The 18,696-nt window shown below is 39.6% G+C and overlaps 1 protein-coding gene across 1 annotated transcript; it reads right to left on the minus strand.

Annotated features, from left to right (window-relative positions):
* Positions 1–11,506: 11,506 nt before the first annotated feature.
* Positions 11,507–13,625, minus strand: LOC146674675 (uncharacterized). Its single transcript, XM_085402406.1, has 5 exons — positions 13,513–13,625; positions 12,877–13,167; positions 12,387–12,638; positions 12,056–12,219; positions 11,507–11,946 (listed from the first exon to the last, which is right to left on the minus strand). The coding sequence occupies exons 1-5, from the start codon at positions 13,613–13,615 to the stop codon at positions 11,599–11,601; spliced, it is 1,158 nt and encodes a 385-aa protein (XP_085258532.1). The 5' UTR covers positions 13,616–13,625; the 3' UTR covers positions 11,507–11,598.
* Positions 13,626–18,696: the final 5,071 nt, after the last annotated feature.

Here is an 18,696-nt window from a genome sequence, read left to right on the forward strand (position 1 = left end):
TTGGCCCTGCGACAGACTGGCGACCTGTCCAGGGTGTACCCTGCTCCAGCACCCCCACAACCCTGAAAAGCATAAGCGGAAATGAATGGATGGATGGATCCTTACATTTTCTGAACTCAGTCTTCTCATCAATAACTTTAAGCTCAAGAGTAGATGTGACATTTCTATGTTCATCTGCTGGTCCACCTTAAATAATAACATGACATCAGGTCTGATCAGTCAGTTTATAATCATTACATCTTTTATAGCTCTGTTATTATCAGAGGTTATACTGTACCACCTCCAGCATTTCCAGAGAATCTGACTGTTTCATAAATTGGAAAATCACCTGCAGGGCAGACAACAAAAGAGAAATTACTTTTGTATGATATCTGTTTATTCACAAACTTAGTGTTAAAAATATTGCAAGTCATAGTTTCTAGGACTGACCAGAAAGAATAGTGGTGTAAACGTCATTCTCATCATTGTTGGTGATGAGATGTGCTGGTGATGTGCTCTGAGACTGAGTGAGACTAAAATATGCAATAAATACAGTGTATCAGTGTATTTGCTGGGTATTTAATCAGTTTAATCAGGAATACCTATAATGTCATGTTATTTTTAAAATGAAAGAAAGCTTTTGCACCAACCTGTTACAACAACGATCTATAAAAAAAATTAAAAATTATTGTTACATTGGTTTGTAATCAGTTTACTTAAAATTGTCACATCAAATCATTGATGAGAAAAGCTCTCACCCTTTATCTTTCTGCAGCAACACAGCAGCAGCACGAGGATAATTCCACTAACAAGTCCGATGATGAATGGAACAATAAATGAACCGATTTCAGATCTGAAGCCTAAAGTTTCAGGTAAAATCAGACCAATAAGTCAAAACTCAAAGTCGAACCAGATCTGATAAAATCAAACCTCAAATCAACTGTACTTAATGTGTAAGTTTAGTAAGTTTAGGCCACATCAAGAAACAATAATGTCACAACTTTTAGGGACTCATGAAATAAATGTTCTAGAAAAAAGTAAAGAAACAAAACGATCAAAAAAGACACATTTTAACATTAACAAGTTTTATGTTTAGAAGTCCCTTTAAATGCAGCCATTGTCATGGTTATTTTGAGTTTGAGATGTTGGGGGGTTTGCTTTTCTTTTTTTAAATCTTTTTATTACAGTTCTGTTCTTTGGGTCTTCAGGTTTATTCTAGGCTGTGATGAGTTTTGTGTTTGAGCTCCATAGTCTTCTGTTTATTTTCTATATTCCCAGCCATATTATCTGTATTTCTGGTTCATGGAACATAGTGGGAGGTTTAGAGCACCTGCACCCTCAAGGCCTTCCTTGTGGCAGAGAGATGTGCTACTTGGCTTAGTATATGCATAGAAGACTTATCAGAGTTGGATGCTTGCAGGGATGGGAACTAAGGGTGAGAACTGGAAAGTATTGGATTTTCAGAGTATCTGCTGGTATTAGGAAGCCATGGATTGGGTGACCTGGGTACACCTGGGGATACTTCTCAATAAATTGGGAGGCCCTGAGGGCACCAGAGCTGCTGTCCCAGATCGGTCTCCAATTATGTTCAGTCTATGCTACATAGCTTATGCTTGGGGATACTTAAAAGTAGTTTTGTTAAAACTGTATTTCAATAAACATGTTTTTCTGCAATTTGAAGTCTCATCTCCAGTAGTCTTTTTTGTCTGTTTTAATTAAGTAGCAATTAAGTAGCTCCAGCTTTTGAGCCAGAAAGAAAAAATTAAATAAAGAAAGAAAGTACTTTAAACACACCTCGTACAGTGATGTTGACTGCATTGCTGAACTCTCCTGATCCAGACTCACACCAGTACACAGTAACACCCTCCTGTAAGCTGTGGATCTCATAAGAGGATCCACTCAGTTTCTGGCAGTCACAGCAGTGTGAAAAAAGCCTTTTTCACTAAACTTCCTCACTCTCCACTCAGTGAAGTTTCCCTCACAGGTCAGTGAGACAGAGTCAGAGGTGAAGTGTTGCACTCTGTCAGGACTCACTGTGAGACGCTGCTGAATGAACATCTGAAAAACAGGATGTAAGAAGGGTTAAATCAGGGTTATAATTCAGGCTCAATCTCCAATCACTGTGAGAAGCCTTCTCATTATGGTTCACATTTAGTCCAATGAGTTCTGAAGATTTTCAGAACTTTCCCTCTTCATTTTCTTACATCTCAAATTGCTTCCTCATTTCTTCTCCCTCTGCAGACTGCAGTCCTGTTTTCCCAGCAGAAGAATGTCCATCATATAGCAGCACCATATGAACCATATAATAGCCTTCATAGGTTACTGTATAGCATACATAAATGGGAAGTGGATCTTTACTAGTTGAGAGGTGATGAGCTATTCTGGGTATTTAGGAGAAAATCTATTTCAATTTGAAATAGCATAAAAACATAGATAAAGTCCTGATTGTTAGGTTTTGTATTGTTGATTGTCATTTATGCTTAGAAACATTTACCCACATATGCTTAGAAGTGTATAATCATTTGTAGATTGAAAGAATGTCTCATCCTAGGAGGTCTGTAACGGCTCTGAGTAGCATGAAGGGGGAGGGCGTTCACTCCCTCTACAGAGTGTTCTGGCATAAATCACACACCTCCTAGGAGAGGTCGTATCTTCTCTTGCTGATATATGGTATAGCAAACACACTTATATCTGTTTAAGTATAAGAGCCTTTTGTTCAGATGGACCCGCTCCTGGCACCAGCGTTTGGGGAGTCTTCACAGGGTCACACCTTGACCTCACACACACACACACACACATACACAGTATTCTTTGTTCACATGTATACCTATGTAAGATGTCATATGTTAATGACCCTATGCATATTCATATAACCACAATAAAAGGAGTGCTATGGGGAGCCTGGCTGAGAGTCTGACGGAGGTCAAGTGGTGGAACGACACTCGGCTCCAGGCAGGACTCCCTCATGCATGAGTAACATGAAGAACTTTGTCTACTTGTGTCTTGCTTTGCAGTGTAATTATATTGTCTTCAACGTTCCAGCGGATGGGTTCAAGCTACAAACCTATCACCTCTCAGATCTTCTTATCTCAGTGCACTGTAACAAAAACGAAAACAGACGTAACCAACACAATACTACTAAAATAACACATACTAGGGCCCGTTGCAGACATGTCCAAGCATAAAACCATCTCTCTCTCTTAGAGAAAGAACACAACCCAAAGCTCACTGATAAAATCAAGCTAGCGCTAAGCAAAACCCAAAAGTCAACCAGAAATTCACAGGAAATCTTTTGCTTCTCCTGGGACAATATTGTGTGGGAATGAGAACCTCAGGTGCCGTAACACCTTTTGTTCCTCCTTGAATTAAATCTCAATCACAGAAAATGCCGTACTCCGACCTAAAACTTACTCTATTAGTTCATCATTTTCACTCTGTGCCACTGTACCTCACCAGGGCTGTGTGAAGCACAATAAACAATTCAATCAAGGCCTTGAGCCATAAACAGACACCACACACAGACATTGTTTTCATGACCAAACTGTTTTAGACCTTATTCCTTAAATCTACATAAATGCCCTCTGGGTGACATAAAACACATTCTAAGTAATCAATGGCTTCTTATAACAAATTCTGTATATTTGGATGTTTGTGTGCAGCATTTTGCATATCAGCATAAGCATTTGTTAGCAAAGCATTCTTCATTGCATCAGTGTGTGTGTGTGTGTGCGTGCATCACTCTTCATTGCACAAGCGTGTGCATGTGTATGTGTGTGCATCACTTCTCAGTGACTCAGCATTTCAATTTAGGTGTGTGTGTGTGTGTGTCATTTCTCACTCAATCAACGAGTGCACATGTGTTCATGTGTGTATTTCACTTCATTCTGAATCGGTGTGTGTGTAGACGTGTGTGTGTGTGTGTGTGTGTGTGTGTGTGTGTGTGTGTGTGTGTGTGTGTGTGTGTGTGTGTGTTCATCACTTCCCTGTTCTGGTGTCTTGGGTAAACCACGGCCTGAAGCATGCCCTGGGGTCCTGCCTTCCTCCTTTTCAGTTTGTTTGCGACCATTGCTGCTGCTGCTGCTCAAAGTTCTGTCCATCCTGGTTCTGACCCCAATTGGGGCAGTCCTCTCTCCAGTGTCCATGCTCGCCGCAGGTGAAACCTGTATCTTCTTCTGTGTTTTTGTCCATTCTGAGGTGCCTTTTGACCTCAGTTGCTCCTCCTGTCTCGGTCACGCCCTTTTTGCTGCCCGATCATCCGTGTTGGTCCATCACTGTCCTGCACAGTGTTAATGCAGAGTTGTTAAGGTCAGCATTCCTTTGCTCGGCCTTACTTTTCCTTCGGGCTTGGCGGGCATCTCGTCACAGCTCTGTCAGCTGAAGCTGTCTGAGAATTTTCCCCCGTGTAGTGAAACGAGCCTTGGTTTTAACGCTCTCCGTCTCTGCTGCATGAGATCGCTTTCCTGCAGCACTGTTGACATTTTCAGGTTGTTGTTGTGGGTCCAGCTGCTGCAGCCTTTGGTCAGGGTCACGTCGAAGATGGTAGAGGGGAGAGCAGGAGTCCAGGTCAACCTCGGCTTTCAGGGCCAGCAAAGCAGCCTGTAATTAAACATAAAGAGAAAAAGCAAAAACAAAACAAAACAAAAACAAACAAACAGGAAAATTATGTTGTGTTGGCTGTGTTACAAAGAGAGGGGAGAAACACCGGGCCAGGCCCTGTGTCAGCCTTCTCTCCCCCTTTTTATTTTTTTTTCTCACAATATAATCAACTCATAACCCACCAAGTTGACAGGACGACATGCACATGTTCAAATTCTTAAGATCATGTCTAAACTCACAAAAGAGAAATTTCTTTCCGTCAGTAATCACTTGTGTTTTTGCTGGGTGTGGTTTCCATTACTATAATTTTGCTTCAGCCGCTGTGCTTGTGGGGGGTGGTTGGTCCAGGTCCGTAGCCACCTGTATTAACACAATAAGAGATTTATTTAATATCATTTTCATCACTGTTAAATAGACCAGCAGGCAACACGCCCACCTTTACAGCGCAGACTGCATGCCAGTCTCCCAACACACTCCTCTCTCTACTTCTCAATAATTCTCCACTCTCCCTTTATTTCTCCTTTCTCTACGTCAGTTTTAAAACCCAACATATTTCACACCACTACACACCTCGGACTATCTCTCTCTCTCTGTTTTTATTTTTTATTATTACACCACAGAGTAATACACCCAATTTAGCCCATCTATCTCTATGTGGCTCCAAATTGCCCTCTTTACTTAATTTCACACACTCGTCAGGGGACAGGCAAACAGCAATTTCAACCACTGAAACGAGGAATTCAACCCTTTTTCTTTTTATCTTTTACTCAACCTTAGATATCAAAGCATTTTCTTCTTCTATTCAACCTTTTTCTTTTACTAATATAGAACTCAACCTTAGATGTCAAAACATTTTCTTGTTCTATTCAACCTTTTTCTTTTACCTATGATAGAACTCAACCTTTGTTTGCAAAATGTGTCTTGTTCTAGTCCAGAATAAATGTAAACCCGTGATTACACAGTGGTTTCAGTATTACTCTGTAGCTATGCGGGGGTTCTAACGTCCCAAGTCGCCACCTCAGCTAACCAGACGCCGCTGGACCTGCCTGAGCGTCCACAGACAGGGGGGTTGCCACAACATAAACTCTCTTTAGGGGTTCCACTCCCAAGGTTGCTACCCTAGTTACCTCCGGGCCGCGTCCGATCTACCGGTTGGGAAACCACTCCTGGAACTAATCCACGAGGCCCATCAACCTTTGATCCTAAAATGTGTCTTTGCTCTAGTGTCCTCCCATTCACACATCAACCGTCACTGTCACCATGTTCATATTTCACACAATGAAACACACAGAGAGCGCGTCTCACACGCAGAAACACACACAGAAACCTCTGAGCTCACCTTTGAAAATGCAAGCGCACCACAAGCCAGACTCTATTTCACCTCTATTTCATATGCTAAACTTTGGCCGTGTTTTAGAAGTTTTCCCCGTTTCTTGCAACAGAAGCCAGTCATAGACAAAGTTAAATGTGGAGGGTAACGTGGGCTGCAACTCTAGTCTCAACGTAGAATGTTTTTAGTATCTTGCTAGAGCCAGTTCCTATGACACACTGGAATTCAGCCTAAACTTATGTTGTTAGTATCTCGTGCCGAAAACCAGACACCGACAAATTTAATGTGAAAATACGTGAAACTCAGCGAACAGATTAATTTGGAAAGCCCAATATGCACATTTGGTATTTATAATACAACAGGCTGTGCTTACCTTTTTATATTTGGACCGGTCCTCTGTTCGCCTCGCCTCACGATCTCACCACAGGCCAAATCTGCCCCTCCTCAGCACACCAAAGATCCGGGTCACGGCACCAAGTTGTTAAAATCTCCCAATTCTTTTAATCTTTGGGCAGAAGGAAGGACAATACTCGGTGTATAAATGCTCAATCAACAATTCTTTATTTTCATACAATTCAACACTTATGAGCACAAGCCATCATGATGGGGAGACATGCATGAAGAGGGTCACAGCAAATCTCAAAATGGTGACGGGTTACTCAGCTTTTTATAGCCTCTAGTGGCCCCCACCTAGTCGTAAAAGCCTAAACATTCACATTCTTTCTCTGTCACGGCGCCTAAGTTATGACCTCGGCTCCCTGTCTTTCTGCCCTCTGTAAAGGTGGGGGCATGGAATGTGGTCTGTTTCTTCTATTATCGGCACAAGGCCCTCTGCACACAACATTCTCTTCATGATTCAGCAGTATGAAATGTCAAGAAACAGTGTAACACATTCAACAGTGTCGAATAATACAGGTCAATCCAATAGATCTAATGATTTTTCACACTCTTTTAAGTCAGAAGTATAATGCAAACTAAAACTACATACTGATCACACACTCTATACTAAGAAGTATAATATGACCTACAGCAGTATCCTAATTCAACTACTTCAATTACAGATATAAGATAACATATAATAACAGAATAATCTCACAAAAGACAACACTTCAGGAACTAAGTAGGCTAGATGCGTTAGGTCAGACTGGGGAGAGTTTTAGTGTTATGTTATTGTGTTATCAGTTGTCAATTTGCTTCGGTCTTTTTTGCATTTTAGGTATATCCTAACTTTAGTAGTTTAGCTAGATACCTGGCTATTGTAGGGAACAGGTGCTTGTTCAATTGTATGCTTGAAATGGCTACATTTATTATAGGTGTTATGGCTCGCCCAGCTGGACGTTTGGAGATCCAAGATCCTCTCTAGTGTCTGGTCTAGTGTAAAGGGGGATCAATATCTTGCCAGAGTCCTCTAGCTTAACTCTGCTATTGCAAGATCAGACTGTAGCACTGTCAGTGTCAACACCTGTCGCACAGGTGCTTGAGGACAGGCCAATCACGCTGCCTTGCTTTGATCGGCTGTTGTTGGAGTCCTCGTTTGGTTCTAAACAGGACACTGGCCTGAAACCTCATCTGGCATACCTCCAGGGAGGAGCATGAACAGGAACAGGAGCTTCAGCTGAAAACAGTTGGAGTAGGCCCAACCAAATGTTGATTTTGCAAGGGAGAAGAGTCTCCTTTTTTCATTTGTCCGAGACTGTGATTGGTTCTACTTTGGGGAAGAATGATACCCATGCTGAAGAAGTAGAAAGCAGTGATTTAGATCCCAAAAGGTTGATTCTGCTCATCTGGATGTCACATTTTCAATAGGAGAAACATTTCGTCACTCATCCAAGTGACTTCTTCAGTCTTAGCTGACTGCAGGTTTTCCCAATCTTATAAACAGTACATTTGCACAATAACTAAAACCAGCCCACTGAATGAACAACAGGTTGTGAGGTCAGTGACCACTGATCAACAACTGCTCAATGGCCATGAGTACCATTCACAGAGAATTGGGCATGCCATCTTCGTCATCTTACAATGCTGTGATTGCAGACATACCCTTTGATCAGCGGTTGTTGATCAATGGTCATGACAATTTGCATAATAATCATCAATCATCAATCAAGGAACTGACCTCAGCCCATTGTTCATTCAGTGGGCTGTGAGGTCCAGAAGAACAGAATCAATCTTTTGGGATTTATTTACCCGGATGATTGAGCATGCATCTAGACAGGTGTTTTAGATCATCTCCCAAGCATTGTTGAGCCAGATGCTGAATCTAAAGTACCTCTTTACTCACTGGTGAGGCACTTGTTAGTATTCAGAAAATAGTCTTATTATTAGCTAGCTGCTGATGATCATTCTTCTACAGGGTATCTAGATATTACTAAGATTTACAACTGTATCATGCAGCACTTTTTCTGGCCAGGAATGAAAGTGGATGTACTGCGGTTCTGTAACACCTGTCACACTTGCGAGCTTGTGCCATGCCTACCGTTGCCCAGTGGAAAACATGAGGTGATGAAAAAAGAGGTGAATTGCCTAGAGGACAATGGTTTAGTCCAGCCCACTTACAGACCTTGGATCGCCACATGTCTGCTCACCCCTAAGTCTGACGGTACGCCCTGTTTCTGCACAGATTTTTGTTATTGCTGTAACTGTCTGTCAATGGAAAATTGTATTTAGTAGTCAGTATAATCTTTTAGTGATATAAGTTTGCATATGATAGAATACTGCATGTAGTTATTTGTATTAGGAAATATTCAACCATGTATACTTAGAGGCATATAATCAATTGTGTGTGATCTCTAACAGGCTGCAGGCTTGGTGTGCACTCCAGGAATGCACCCCCACGTCCTGGGAGCATGAGAGTTCGTACCTTGTTTTATTGTTTTACGGTAGGATTAACGTAGCTATGTCTGTTTTAGTTTAAGTGCTTCTTTACATATAGATGAACTGCTGGACTTCCTCACCATGTTATTTAGGGTGAGGGGGAGACTACCCTCTTTGTGACCAAGGATGTACCTTTTGTGCCTTCATGTTATATGACCCTTTGATCAGCAGGACACACACACACACACACACACACACACACACACACACACACACACTGAAGTATAAAATAAAGACAGGAGCAGTGCTCAGCACGAGTCTCTCTGTCTGGAGGCTGCCCTTGCTAGCAAGAAGTCCTGTGTGTTTCTCTTCTCTGAGTCTTTACTGAAGAAGTGTTTTATAACATTTTCCTTAACACTGTCTGTGACTCATTCCCACTCCCTCATACGGAGGACTGCATTGACAGCATCAGTCCTGCCAAATTTATCACTAAGTTGGATCCCTTAAAGGTTACTGGCAGGTTACCTTGACCCCCAGAGCCTGTGACGTTTCTGCATTTGTCACTCCTGAGAATTTTATGGAATTTTATGAATTTTATGTTTTTTAAGTACACTGTGATAGCATTTGGCATGAAAAACTCTCCTGCTATATTTTAGCATTTGATGCATCTGGTATGTGTATCTGATGATTTGGTGATATACACAGATGCTTGGGTGGATCGCATAGTCATCCTAGAACCAGTGTTTCAGTGGCTAAATCAAGCCTCCTTAACCCTTAATTATGCAAAATATGAGTATATTAAATTAAATATTGATAAAGCAATAGTTACATATATGGGTAAGCAGGTTGGTTTTGGACAGGTTCATCCAGTGGAGGCAAAAGTCCCTGTAATACTGAACTATTCGGTTCCATCCAGTTTGTCTTGTTTTTTTGACCGGATGTACAACCAGAACCAGCAACTAATGTGCTGGGTGTTGTTGCCACAGGATTAACACCTTGTGCTCAAACGTAAGAAAAGCCTCAGTGCCTCCAAACACATTCTCCTTTTTTCTTTTCCTTTCTCTTCTACTAACAGTACCACAGTTGTCACCTACACCCTGTTGGCCAACCGCACCAAAGGTGGTCGGTCCAGGAAATCTCATTCTTGACAATCTGCACGTTTGATTTCGCAAAGATTTTCCATTGAACGCCCTTCCTGACACAAAACTCCATATCTACCAGAGCTTGCCATATAAGGTTATTCCTGAAAAGGCTGAATGTTCAGAGCACTGTACCAATTCATGAAAAGTTGACTGGATGACAAAATTGTAAGACCAAAATGTGCACAAGCAACAGGGATGATTGATGCCCTGTTGCTTCTCTAACCAGCCTTGAGCCTTGGTTGGATAACTTGAGATATTAAAACCCTAGAGTATGGAGGATGACTTTTGGCAGGATGAGTGGAGACCCACAAAATCTGTGATGACTGAAATCCAGCAATGCTTTGGTAGACTATGGTACCATAGCTATGCTAATTTCCTTTTCCAGTTGTACTTAGCACCCGCCCACAGTGGCAGACTTACTACCAAATGGTTTGCTGATCATATTATTACTGTGTTTGGCCAGCCACCTCACCTGGCCTGAACCCTTTGAAAGTTCTCCTTGCTAATATCCACTAGAGTAGGGGTCAGCAAACTGTGGCTCCAGAGCCGCATGTGGCTCTTTCATCCTTATACTGCGGCTCCCTGTGGCTTGGGAAAATAAATTAAAGTATTTAGGCGAAGTGTATTTTATTTGTGTTAGTTCTTTTTTTACTTGTAGTTCAAAACTGGAAGATTATTGTGATGTTGAAATATTAAAATTACATTATATTTTATTATTCTTCATCACTCAAAATAAGCGTCACACTCGCACAAGCCAGTATACCCACCAAAACGCTGTGCATCGAGACTTTCAGCCCCAGGTTGGCCAAGTATGGAGTAATGTAAGAAAAGAAAAATATCAGAAGAAAATAAAACATTCAATGATGCCTGGGCAGATTCATTTGCATTTACTTCTGACGCGAGTGACCGACCAATATGCCTAATTTGTGGATTGTTGATCTTCGGATCCACATAAGTATGTGAGCAGCTATTCTCCACAATGAACTATGTTAAAAAGAATAGCCAAACAAATCGATCACACCTCACAAATGACAGCTTACAGTCCTGCAAAAAGATGAAAGTGACTTCGTACTTTTCTCATTAAGCACTTCATGGATTTCATAAGCAACACATTCTAGTTGTTTATACAAAGCATAAAAGGTGAACAAAAAGCAATATATACAGTGTTATCTTCATTTTAGATGTCAAAAAGTATTTGCGGTTCCCACTGTTTTATTTTCCGAGGAAACCGGGTCCAAATGGCTCTTTGGGTGTTAAAGGTTGCTGACCCCTGCACTAGGGTAAATGCTAAATTTATCCACTTAAACAAGTTTAATCAAACATAAGCAAATATCCATCAACAGCTGCCCAATTAGCATGTGATTTAATGGGGCACAATTCATACATTTTCTGTACTTCTAAAGAAAAAACAAAATGATTTGGTGGATAGAAAAATTCATTGCTAATATAAATAAAATACTATTATAACAAATAAATATAAGTGAATAAGCTCCCAAACAAAGATCAGCATTTGGTCTTTCATCTCAGCATGTCAGCAAGCATCCAAATTATTCAGCAGAAATGTAACTTTTATATAGAAATAATCATAAGTCCTGTGATTACTTTTGTATTAGTTCTATGAATTGATCTTTTTTCTTTTCTATGCTGGATATATGTTCATTTTCTTGTAATGTTTTTGTTCTCTCGTTTTCTTTTGTTTCCCACTGTTCAAAAGTCCAGTTTGGCCTCTGGGTGGTGCTACACATTCAGATTTTTTGGTTTCTGCAACACGCTGTAAACTGTGTCGACCTGTGTGAGCCGTTGTTGTGCCTCCTCCACTGTGGCAGTCTCTGAAGTATTTTGGTTGTTGTTGCCAGCAGAAGAGGCTTTCACTCCTGGAACAGTGTAGATGGTATCTATTGTGTAGCTTGCCATGGAGTTAATTTGCTCTCCTGGGCTGTTGGTCTGGCTGTACTGAAGGATGTCTGCATTCTCATAAGCAGGGTCAGCATCACTTGACGAAGACACAGTAGAGGCTCTAGACTGAGATGATGGCAGAGTACTAATGGGCTGGCTTTGTATTGAGCGGATAGTATTTGTTGGAGCCTGTAAATAATAAAGTCAAATATTCAGTCACATTATGACACACCACTGCACAAGTTATATAATATAAAATATAAACAGATATAAATATCTGTTAGTGAATGCAGCTTACCTGGTAGGATTTCCATTTTGCTGAAAATAATCTTTTAACTAAAAAGAAAGAAACTGTTACGAAGACGCAGGCGAGTAAAACACAAACAATAATAAATGCAAGCGCTCTCGTTGGTGGAGGGTGTTGTGCATTCTCTTTATCATCAGGATTAGAGTTATTAAAACCTGCAGACACAGAAACGTAATTTTAATGAGCAATTTTTTTCAGACATAAAAAGTAAAATAATTGTATGACAAGAAACAACAATGTACATATTTAAATAACAGGGGAAATATAATTCATGTAAAATGAATCAACAGCATGTTATTTAAAATTAATATTTAATACTTACACCTTGTTAATGTTTCAGAAGAATTACTTGTGCTAACATGGTTGTTGCCTCTACAGACCACAGCTCTGTTCTCAGTGAAGATGGTGATGTTGACCTCACTGAATGATTTCTGAGATCTTCTGCAGCTGTCTTCATCACAAACAGACCAAAGCCAATAATCCTGAATGGAGCAGTTTACTGTGATACTGCAGAGTCCAGCAGACTGGTTGGAGCCCAGCTTTAACATTGTAATAACAGGTGTGGGAACCATGTCTGTAACATTGAGCCAAACAGATAAATTAATGATTTAATGCAAAAAAGAGAACTGACAATGACCCAGGTGATTCTAAAATTGTAGGATATATGATGTTGTGATTAAAGACAATGACAGATTCTGTTTTTCTTTCAGTCACAAAGAAATGTAAAAGCTTACTGTAAGACAAATTCTACTAAATCCAGAAATATTTGAATATTTAAAATAGGACAAGACAAAGTTCTGCTTATAACTTACCTTGAACAATGACTTGATGTTTCTCTGACACTGAAATAAAGTCACGGCTGAGTGAGAGTTCATATATGCCAGCGTCTGTATCAGCCAGGTTTTTAATACACAGGGAGAGGTTTCCAGCACTATAAACCACTCTGTCTTTGTATTTTGGATTGATTTTTCTATCATCAGCAATAATTGTCTTGTTAAATTTCCATTCGACACGTTCATATTCTGGCAATTTCTTAACATTCAGACACACTGAGCTGTTTTTTAGTCCATAATATGTCGTTGGTGGGTCCTCTGCCATGAGACCTAAGAGGAAAAGTGCAGCAAGAGTCTTAAAATACATTATTAAACCTTAAAACCACAACATGCACACAATAGATATATTCTAGTAAGTGTATGGTGTATGAAAGAGGAAATCACTTTGACATCCTTTGTTTTGCAACATAATGTTGCAAAACAGTAATTCCTTTTTAATCAAACTTCCAAGGAAAAAATACATTTAATTTCACTCATTAAACTTTGCTTCATTCATCACAATTGCATTTTTTCCCTAATGAAATCTCTGATACATATCTTTAAAAAATGATTTGATAATTAGGTCAAGTTTGGCATTAGTTATGTAAAGAACAAAAACATTTTCATTCAGCTTACCTGTAACAATCCAAAAACTCAGAAGCAGAATCATTTTTAATCTACACAAATTTATCTGAACGTAAGAAAAGTGGAATTCATAAACAGGAAATCTGCTGTGCATGGTTTCTCTGCTGTAGCCAGCTATGAATGCAGCAAATATGGCAGGTGTCAGAGAGAAAAAGAAACGCTTCAAAGCCCAGGAAGCGATGCATCATCTGCTGGATCAGAGAAAGAAAAAAAAATCTGCCAAATGCAGCTAAACTACACTTCAATTAATTAATGATGATCCAGATATTTCTGTTCATTCATAAATGTTATGATTAAAATACAAGAGGTGACGAAGACATTAGGGTAGTGTGTGTGTGTGTGTGTGTGTGTGTGTGTGTGTGTGTGTGTGTGTGTGCGTGTGTGTGTGTGTGTGTGTGTGTGTGTGTGTGTGTGTGTGCGTGTGCGTGTGTGTGTGTGTGTGTGTGTGTGTGTGTGGTGCTGTAAAGACTTTAGCCTGTTGCAAATAAATCCTAATATTTAAGGTTAAACAAGAAGAGATCAGGGTTAGCGTGTGGAAAATAAGAGAGAGCAATGGTATGAAGGAAACAGATGCATACGTATGTGTGGTTTTTGTATGAAGTCTGTGTGCAAATGTGTCTGTGGTTGTTAGCATACTAGCACAGAAACATTTTACATTATGGTTAGAGCCGGAAGCAGCAAGTTTTCACATTGAAGAAATTGATCTCTTATCAGATGCTGGTAACATTTATTTGGCATCTAAAATTTATGATTTTAAATATTTTGCATTGTGAATTAAATACACATTTTACAAACTCATTGTTCCTACTAAAGTGCACTATAAAGGTCACAGAGAAGAACCAGGCAAATATAAGATGAAGGACAAAAAATGCCTATACTACTGTAGTACCAATTTATTGTGGTATACACTGTCTATATACTATGGTAAGATATTATCAATCATATAAGATGAAGAGTGGAAAAGTAATTGGTCCAGAAGTATGAATGTTTATGATAGAAGGCAGGGGATTTTATAACCATATTTTTCAGCATAATCTTGGAGAGTGAGAGGTTGCCTGAAAATTGAACAGAAAGAGTACTAGGACAGGATGATGTGCAGAGCTGCAGTAACTACAAATGGATAAAGTTGATAATCCATATCTTTGTGGAATGACATCAAGGCGATGAGCAGTGAGCATCAGAGAAGAAGCACTACAGATGTCATGTTTGCTTTGAGAGTGTTGATGGAGATGAGGTCAGAAGGAGAGCCTTTGAGGAAATGAGAAAGCATATGTTAGGGTACAAAGAGTGTAACTGTGGTACTGCAAGAGGAAGTAATGAGTGGCCGTGAAATGTGAGGGTGGTGTAGGACATTGTATCTGTAGTGAGAGTAGAGTAGTAGCGGGTGGAAGAGAGCCTGGAGAGGTGGAGAGAAAAGGAATGAAAGTCATTAGAAGCGAGACAGAATACAACTCGGTCCATTACTTTGGATGGATCAAAGGATGGATAAGGGTGAGTTTCAAGGGTGATTTCTGACAGAAAGATAGCAGCAAGAGTGAGAGAGAAGGTTTACATGATGGTAGTGAGACCTGCAGTGGCTGGAGGTGGAGCTGGAGATGTCCGGATTTTAATTGTGAGTGACAAGAATGGACAAGATTAGAAAGGAGTACATCTGAGGAACAGCTCAAGCTGAGCAGTTTGGACATGCTGAGATGGTCTGGACATGTGCAGCAGAGGGATAGTGGACATACTGGACAAAGGAGTTTAAGGATGTGGTGAAGGAGGACATGCAGATTGTTAACGTGAGGTGGAGGCAGATGATCTGCTGTCACAACCCTAAAAGGGAGCAGATGAAAGGAGAAGATGACCTTTCATCTTCTCCTGTCACGGTCAGCGGTTTGAGTTTTTGTGAGTTTGTAATTCTTTTGGGTTGGAAAAGCATTTTATGTTCACACTCTATGTCTCGCCCTTTCGTGTCTTGCCTCTGTGTTTTAATGTTTGTCTCTGGTCTTTTGTCTCTTGGACTTTATATGTAGTTTAACTTCCCTTGTCTCATTAAACCTGATTTGCTACAGCTCTTGTCCCACTTGTTTCCTTTCCCCTCTATACCTGGGCTGTATTTATTGTCTCTCTTTGTTGTGTCCTCCTTCAATGCTGTGTGTTTCCTAATTATTTTTCTCATGTATATGTTTTTGTTATGCTTTGATTGACAGATTGATATTGAAATGATTTTAATCACTCTCTTAAAAGAAGTCAAGAACCCAAATGAGGCCAGATACGGACCCAGGAGACAAAATTCAGCTTTTATCCGATTATTAAGTGATGACATGACGAATCCTACTTCCGGGCCTAAAGTAGTCTGCGTTTAACATGGCTTTTGTGTTGTTAACATGTTTAATGCTTTGTATTTTCTTCTATTTAATCTCAAAAAGCTCCTAAAAAAAGTCAGTGATCACTGTTGACCTCCCTCGGCTTTTATTGCCACTAATCATTTATTTAAGCTCAGTTTTTAAAACCTTAGGATGTAACTACAGCCCAGCCCATGCAGCAGTATATGAATGACTAACCTCGTATTGTGACCACATGGGTGTTACAGTGGGTGGTTCTTGTATTCACTGAATAAAAGGCTGCAGGGAAGGCTGTTCTTTGAAGTTGGCTGGGAAACAGGTGAGGAGCATTCATCTCCAAGAGCCTGGTTCTGACCAGGCTTCCCTTGCAAGTTAAAATGGATCGCTGTTTGTCTTGCTTTGTTCACTGGTGATAAGTCTTGTGTTACATGTTGGGCCTGCGAGCGCAGACCCAACATGTAACACTAGTCTCATGTATCTGTGAGCCGGCCTGGGTCTCTACACTGTAGCTTACTTTTGATTTTCCCTTGTTGATGCTCATAATAAATATATTAATTGTATAATTAAACCTAAAGATGAGCATATCATTTGAAATGGTACAGTTTCACTTTAGTTAGTGAAGTAAAATCACTTGCGTTTAGTGGTAAATTAATATGTAGCACTGATAAAGTGGTGTTCCTTACTGTTCAATCACTAGGTTACTAATACTGAATGAAACAGGATAACTAAACACTCTGGTGAGTCCACACACACTCATTCCCAAACATTCTGAAAATACAACCCTTGCTGCAGCCCTGAGTCTTAGCTGGGGTGCAGTGTGGCCTAAATTGAATGGTCACTTCACTCATAAACAAGCCATAAAATAAAAGGCACATGCAAATATCAGTACTCATGGCTCCTGATAGTTTAAAAGGTGAACATTTGCCTGTTTAAATCATAAGAACTGTCACTATACAGAAATGTGCTTCTGAATGTGGACGATGTGTCTTCTGACTTTGTAATGCAGTTGTGCTTCTGTTGAGTGATGTAAACAACCAATCGATCTACACTCTTCAAACATCAAAATTGATCATTTGATTTTGTTTATGACACAGCACAGGTGAGTTTTCCCACCTTCTCCTCTTTGTAACTTCACACGATCTTTCTGTTTTCATATTTTGGACATGATTTTGGAGTCCACCTTCGCTGTAGCAATTGACCGCAAAATAAAGCTACCGCAAATGTACAACTCTACATCCGGTCTTAAAACAGGAAGTCAGCATTTTCTCGTGCACAGGGTCTATTGGTTTTGAAAAAACCCTTTCAGACTCCTAATTACCTCTTGGTAGGTTAAAACAGCTCCACACGCCAGGTGACTGGTCAGTCATGAAAATAACAGCGTGCTGCTTGTCTACAGACTAAAATGTCCACTTGATAGCATTAGCTGGTCTTTCTACAAACTCACACACACAGTGGACACCACACCTACCCGCCAAATCCCACCCTTCTACCTGAAAGTCTCACCAGATTAGCAAGCGCCACCAGAGCTTTAGAACATGCCAAATAAAATAAATGAAATAATAAAATGTAAATAAGTAGGCTGAGTCTAAGCAACACACATTATACATATACATATTTATATTCCGAAACTCTTCCAAACTCTTCCACTTAAAGTGTAAAAAATACAACTAGATAATAAGATGGAAGTCAAAGTCTAGCAAAAGCTGATTGTTAGCAAACATAAAATTAATATTTGAATTGACTGATCAGCTAAATTTAGCAGTAATATTGTATTTGTGGTAAAGCAGTTTATAGCATCATGATTATTATTAGTTTTGCACTTTTGGATAGTTTTGTGAAATATGAATTTGGTCCAAATTTATACCCCGTTTTGTGCACAGACACAGAAGTAATGGCCCTATTATTCATTAATGTAATATGAGCTATTGGTGCTTTTAGCTAATTCAGATTTCAGAACTTTATTTGCGGTGTGATCAGGATGGTTGGAGGCTGAATATTCATCATAAGCTGTTATAAAAGCACCAAGTATGACTTAAGTCATCAGATTATTTTTTAAGTGTTTGTTTCATAATTCTGACGGTATCTGCAGATATTTCAAAGACGAATACTTTATCACACACACACACACACACACACACACACAATCAGAGACTTGTGGATGTTGTAAATAAAACATTTATTATTTAAAGACACACTTGAAAGTGTATTAGCAGTTAGACCAATGAGCTTCCAGAATTACAAGCGAACCATATACATATACAGCTTATACAGGAAGCCTTTAATCAGAGACTCGTACTTAAGTGTTTTTACTTATTCTGAATATTTTTCATGTTCTTCACCAGCGAAGGAATCCATATTAGTATTTTATCTCTGCTGGTCATTTAATGTGGGGGAGAAAATACAAAATAAAGGAACTTTTTGCTATAACTATCTTTTTGCATGTATTCTTTATAAAACTGGGTTCCTGAAAAAGTAAATAAAATATTTGAACTTATTGTGTCAAAGTCAGTGAGTCCCCGTAAACTTTTATCATAACTCTGTTAATCTGCCACAATAACACAAAGCTTTACACAAGATGTCAAAGACATACAGAAACAAGAAATATAGATAAAATATTTATACATACTGTACATAAGTGTACAGAAGCCAAGAAAGGCTGTGATGCTGTGAATTTTTTAATGCTGTTATGTTAGAATAACTTGAATAACTCACTTGTCTGTATCAGAAAGAATTGCCACAACATTTGTAAACCAATTGTAAAGCGCTTATAAAGAATAATTTCCGCTCGTAGGAATGAGTAATGATAAAAGAGTGGAAAACACAAGCCGCTGTTTGTCTGATGTTCCTG

This window comes from Rhamphochromis longiceps, linkage group LG3 (genome assembly GCF_057381845.1).
Source record: "Rhamphochromis longiceps isolate RC_006_pf linkage group LG3, R_longiceps_female_GT1.1, whole genome shotgun sequence".
In the NCBI taxonomy this organism is placed as follows: Eukaryota; Metazoa; Chordata; class Actinopteri; order Cichliformes; family Cichlidae; genus Rhamphochromis; species Rhamphochromis longiceps.

Excerpts from the sequence above, each read along its gene's own strand:
- LOC146674675 (XM_085402406.1), bottom strand. The coding sequence starts at position 13,615 with ATGCACAGCAGATTTCCTGTTTATGAATTCCACTTTTCTTACGTTCAG. Across the intron at positions 13,168-13,512 it reads GAGTTTTTGGATTGTTACAG|GTCTCATGGCAGAGGACCCA; the intron begins GTAAGCTGAATG and ends TTTTCCTCTTAG. Across the intron at positions 11,947-12,055 it reads CAAAATGGAAATCCTACCAG|GCTCCAACAAATACTATCCG; the intron begins GTAAGCTGCATT and ends TATTATTTACAG.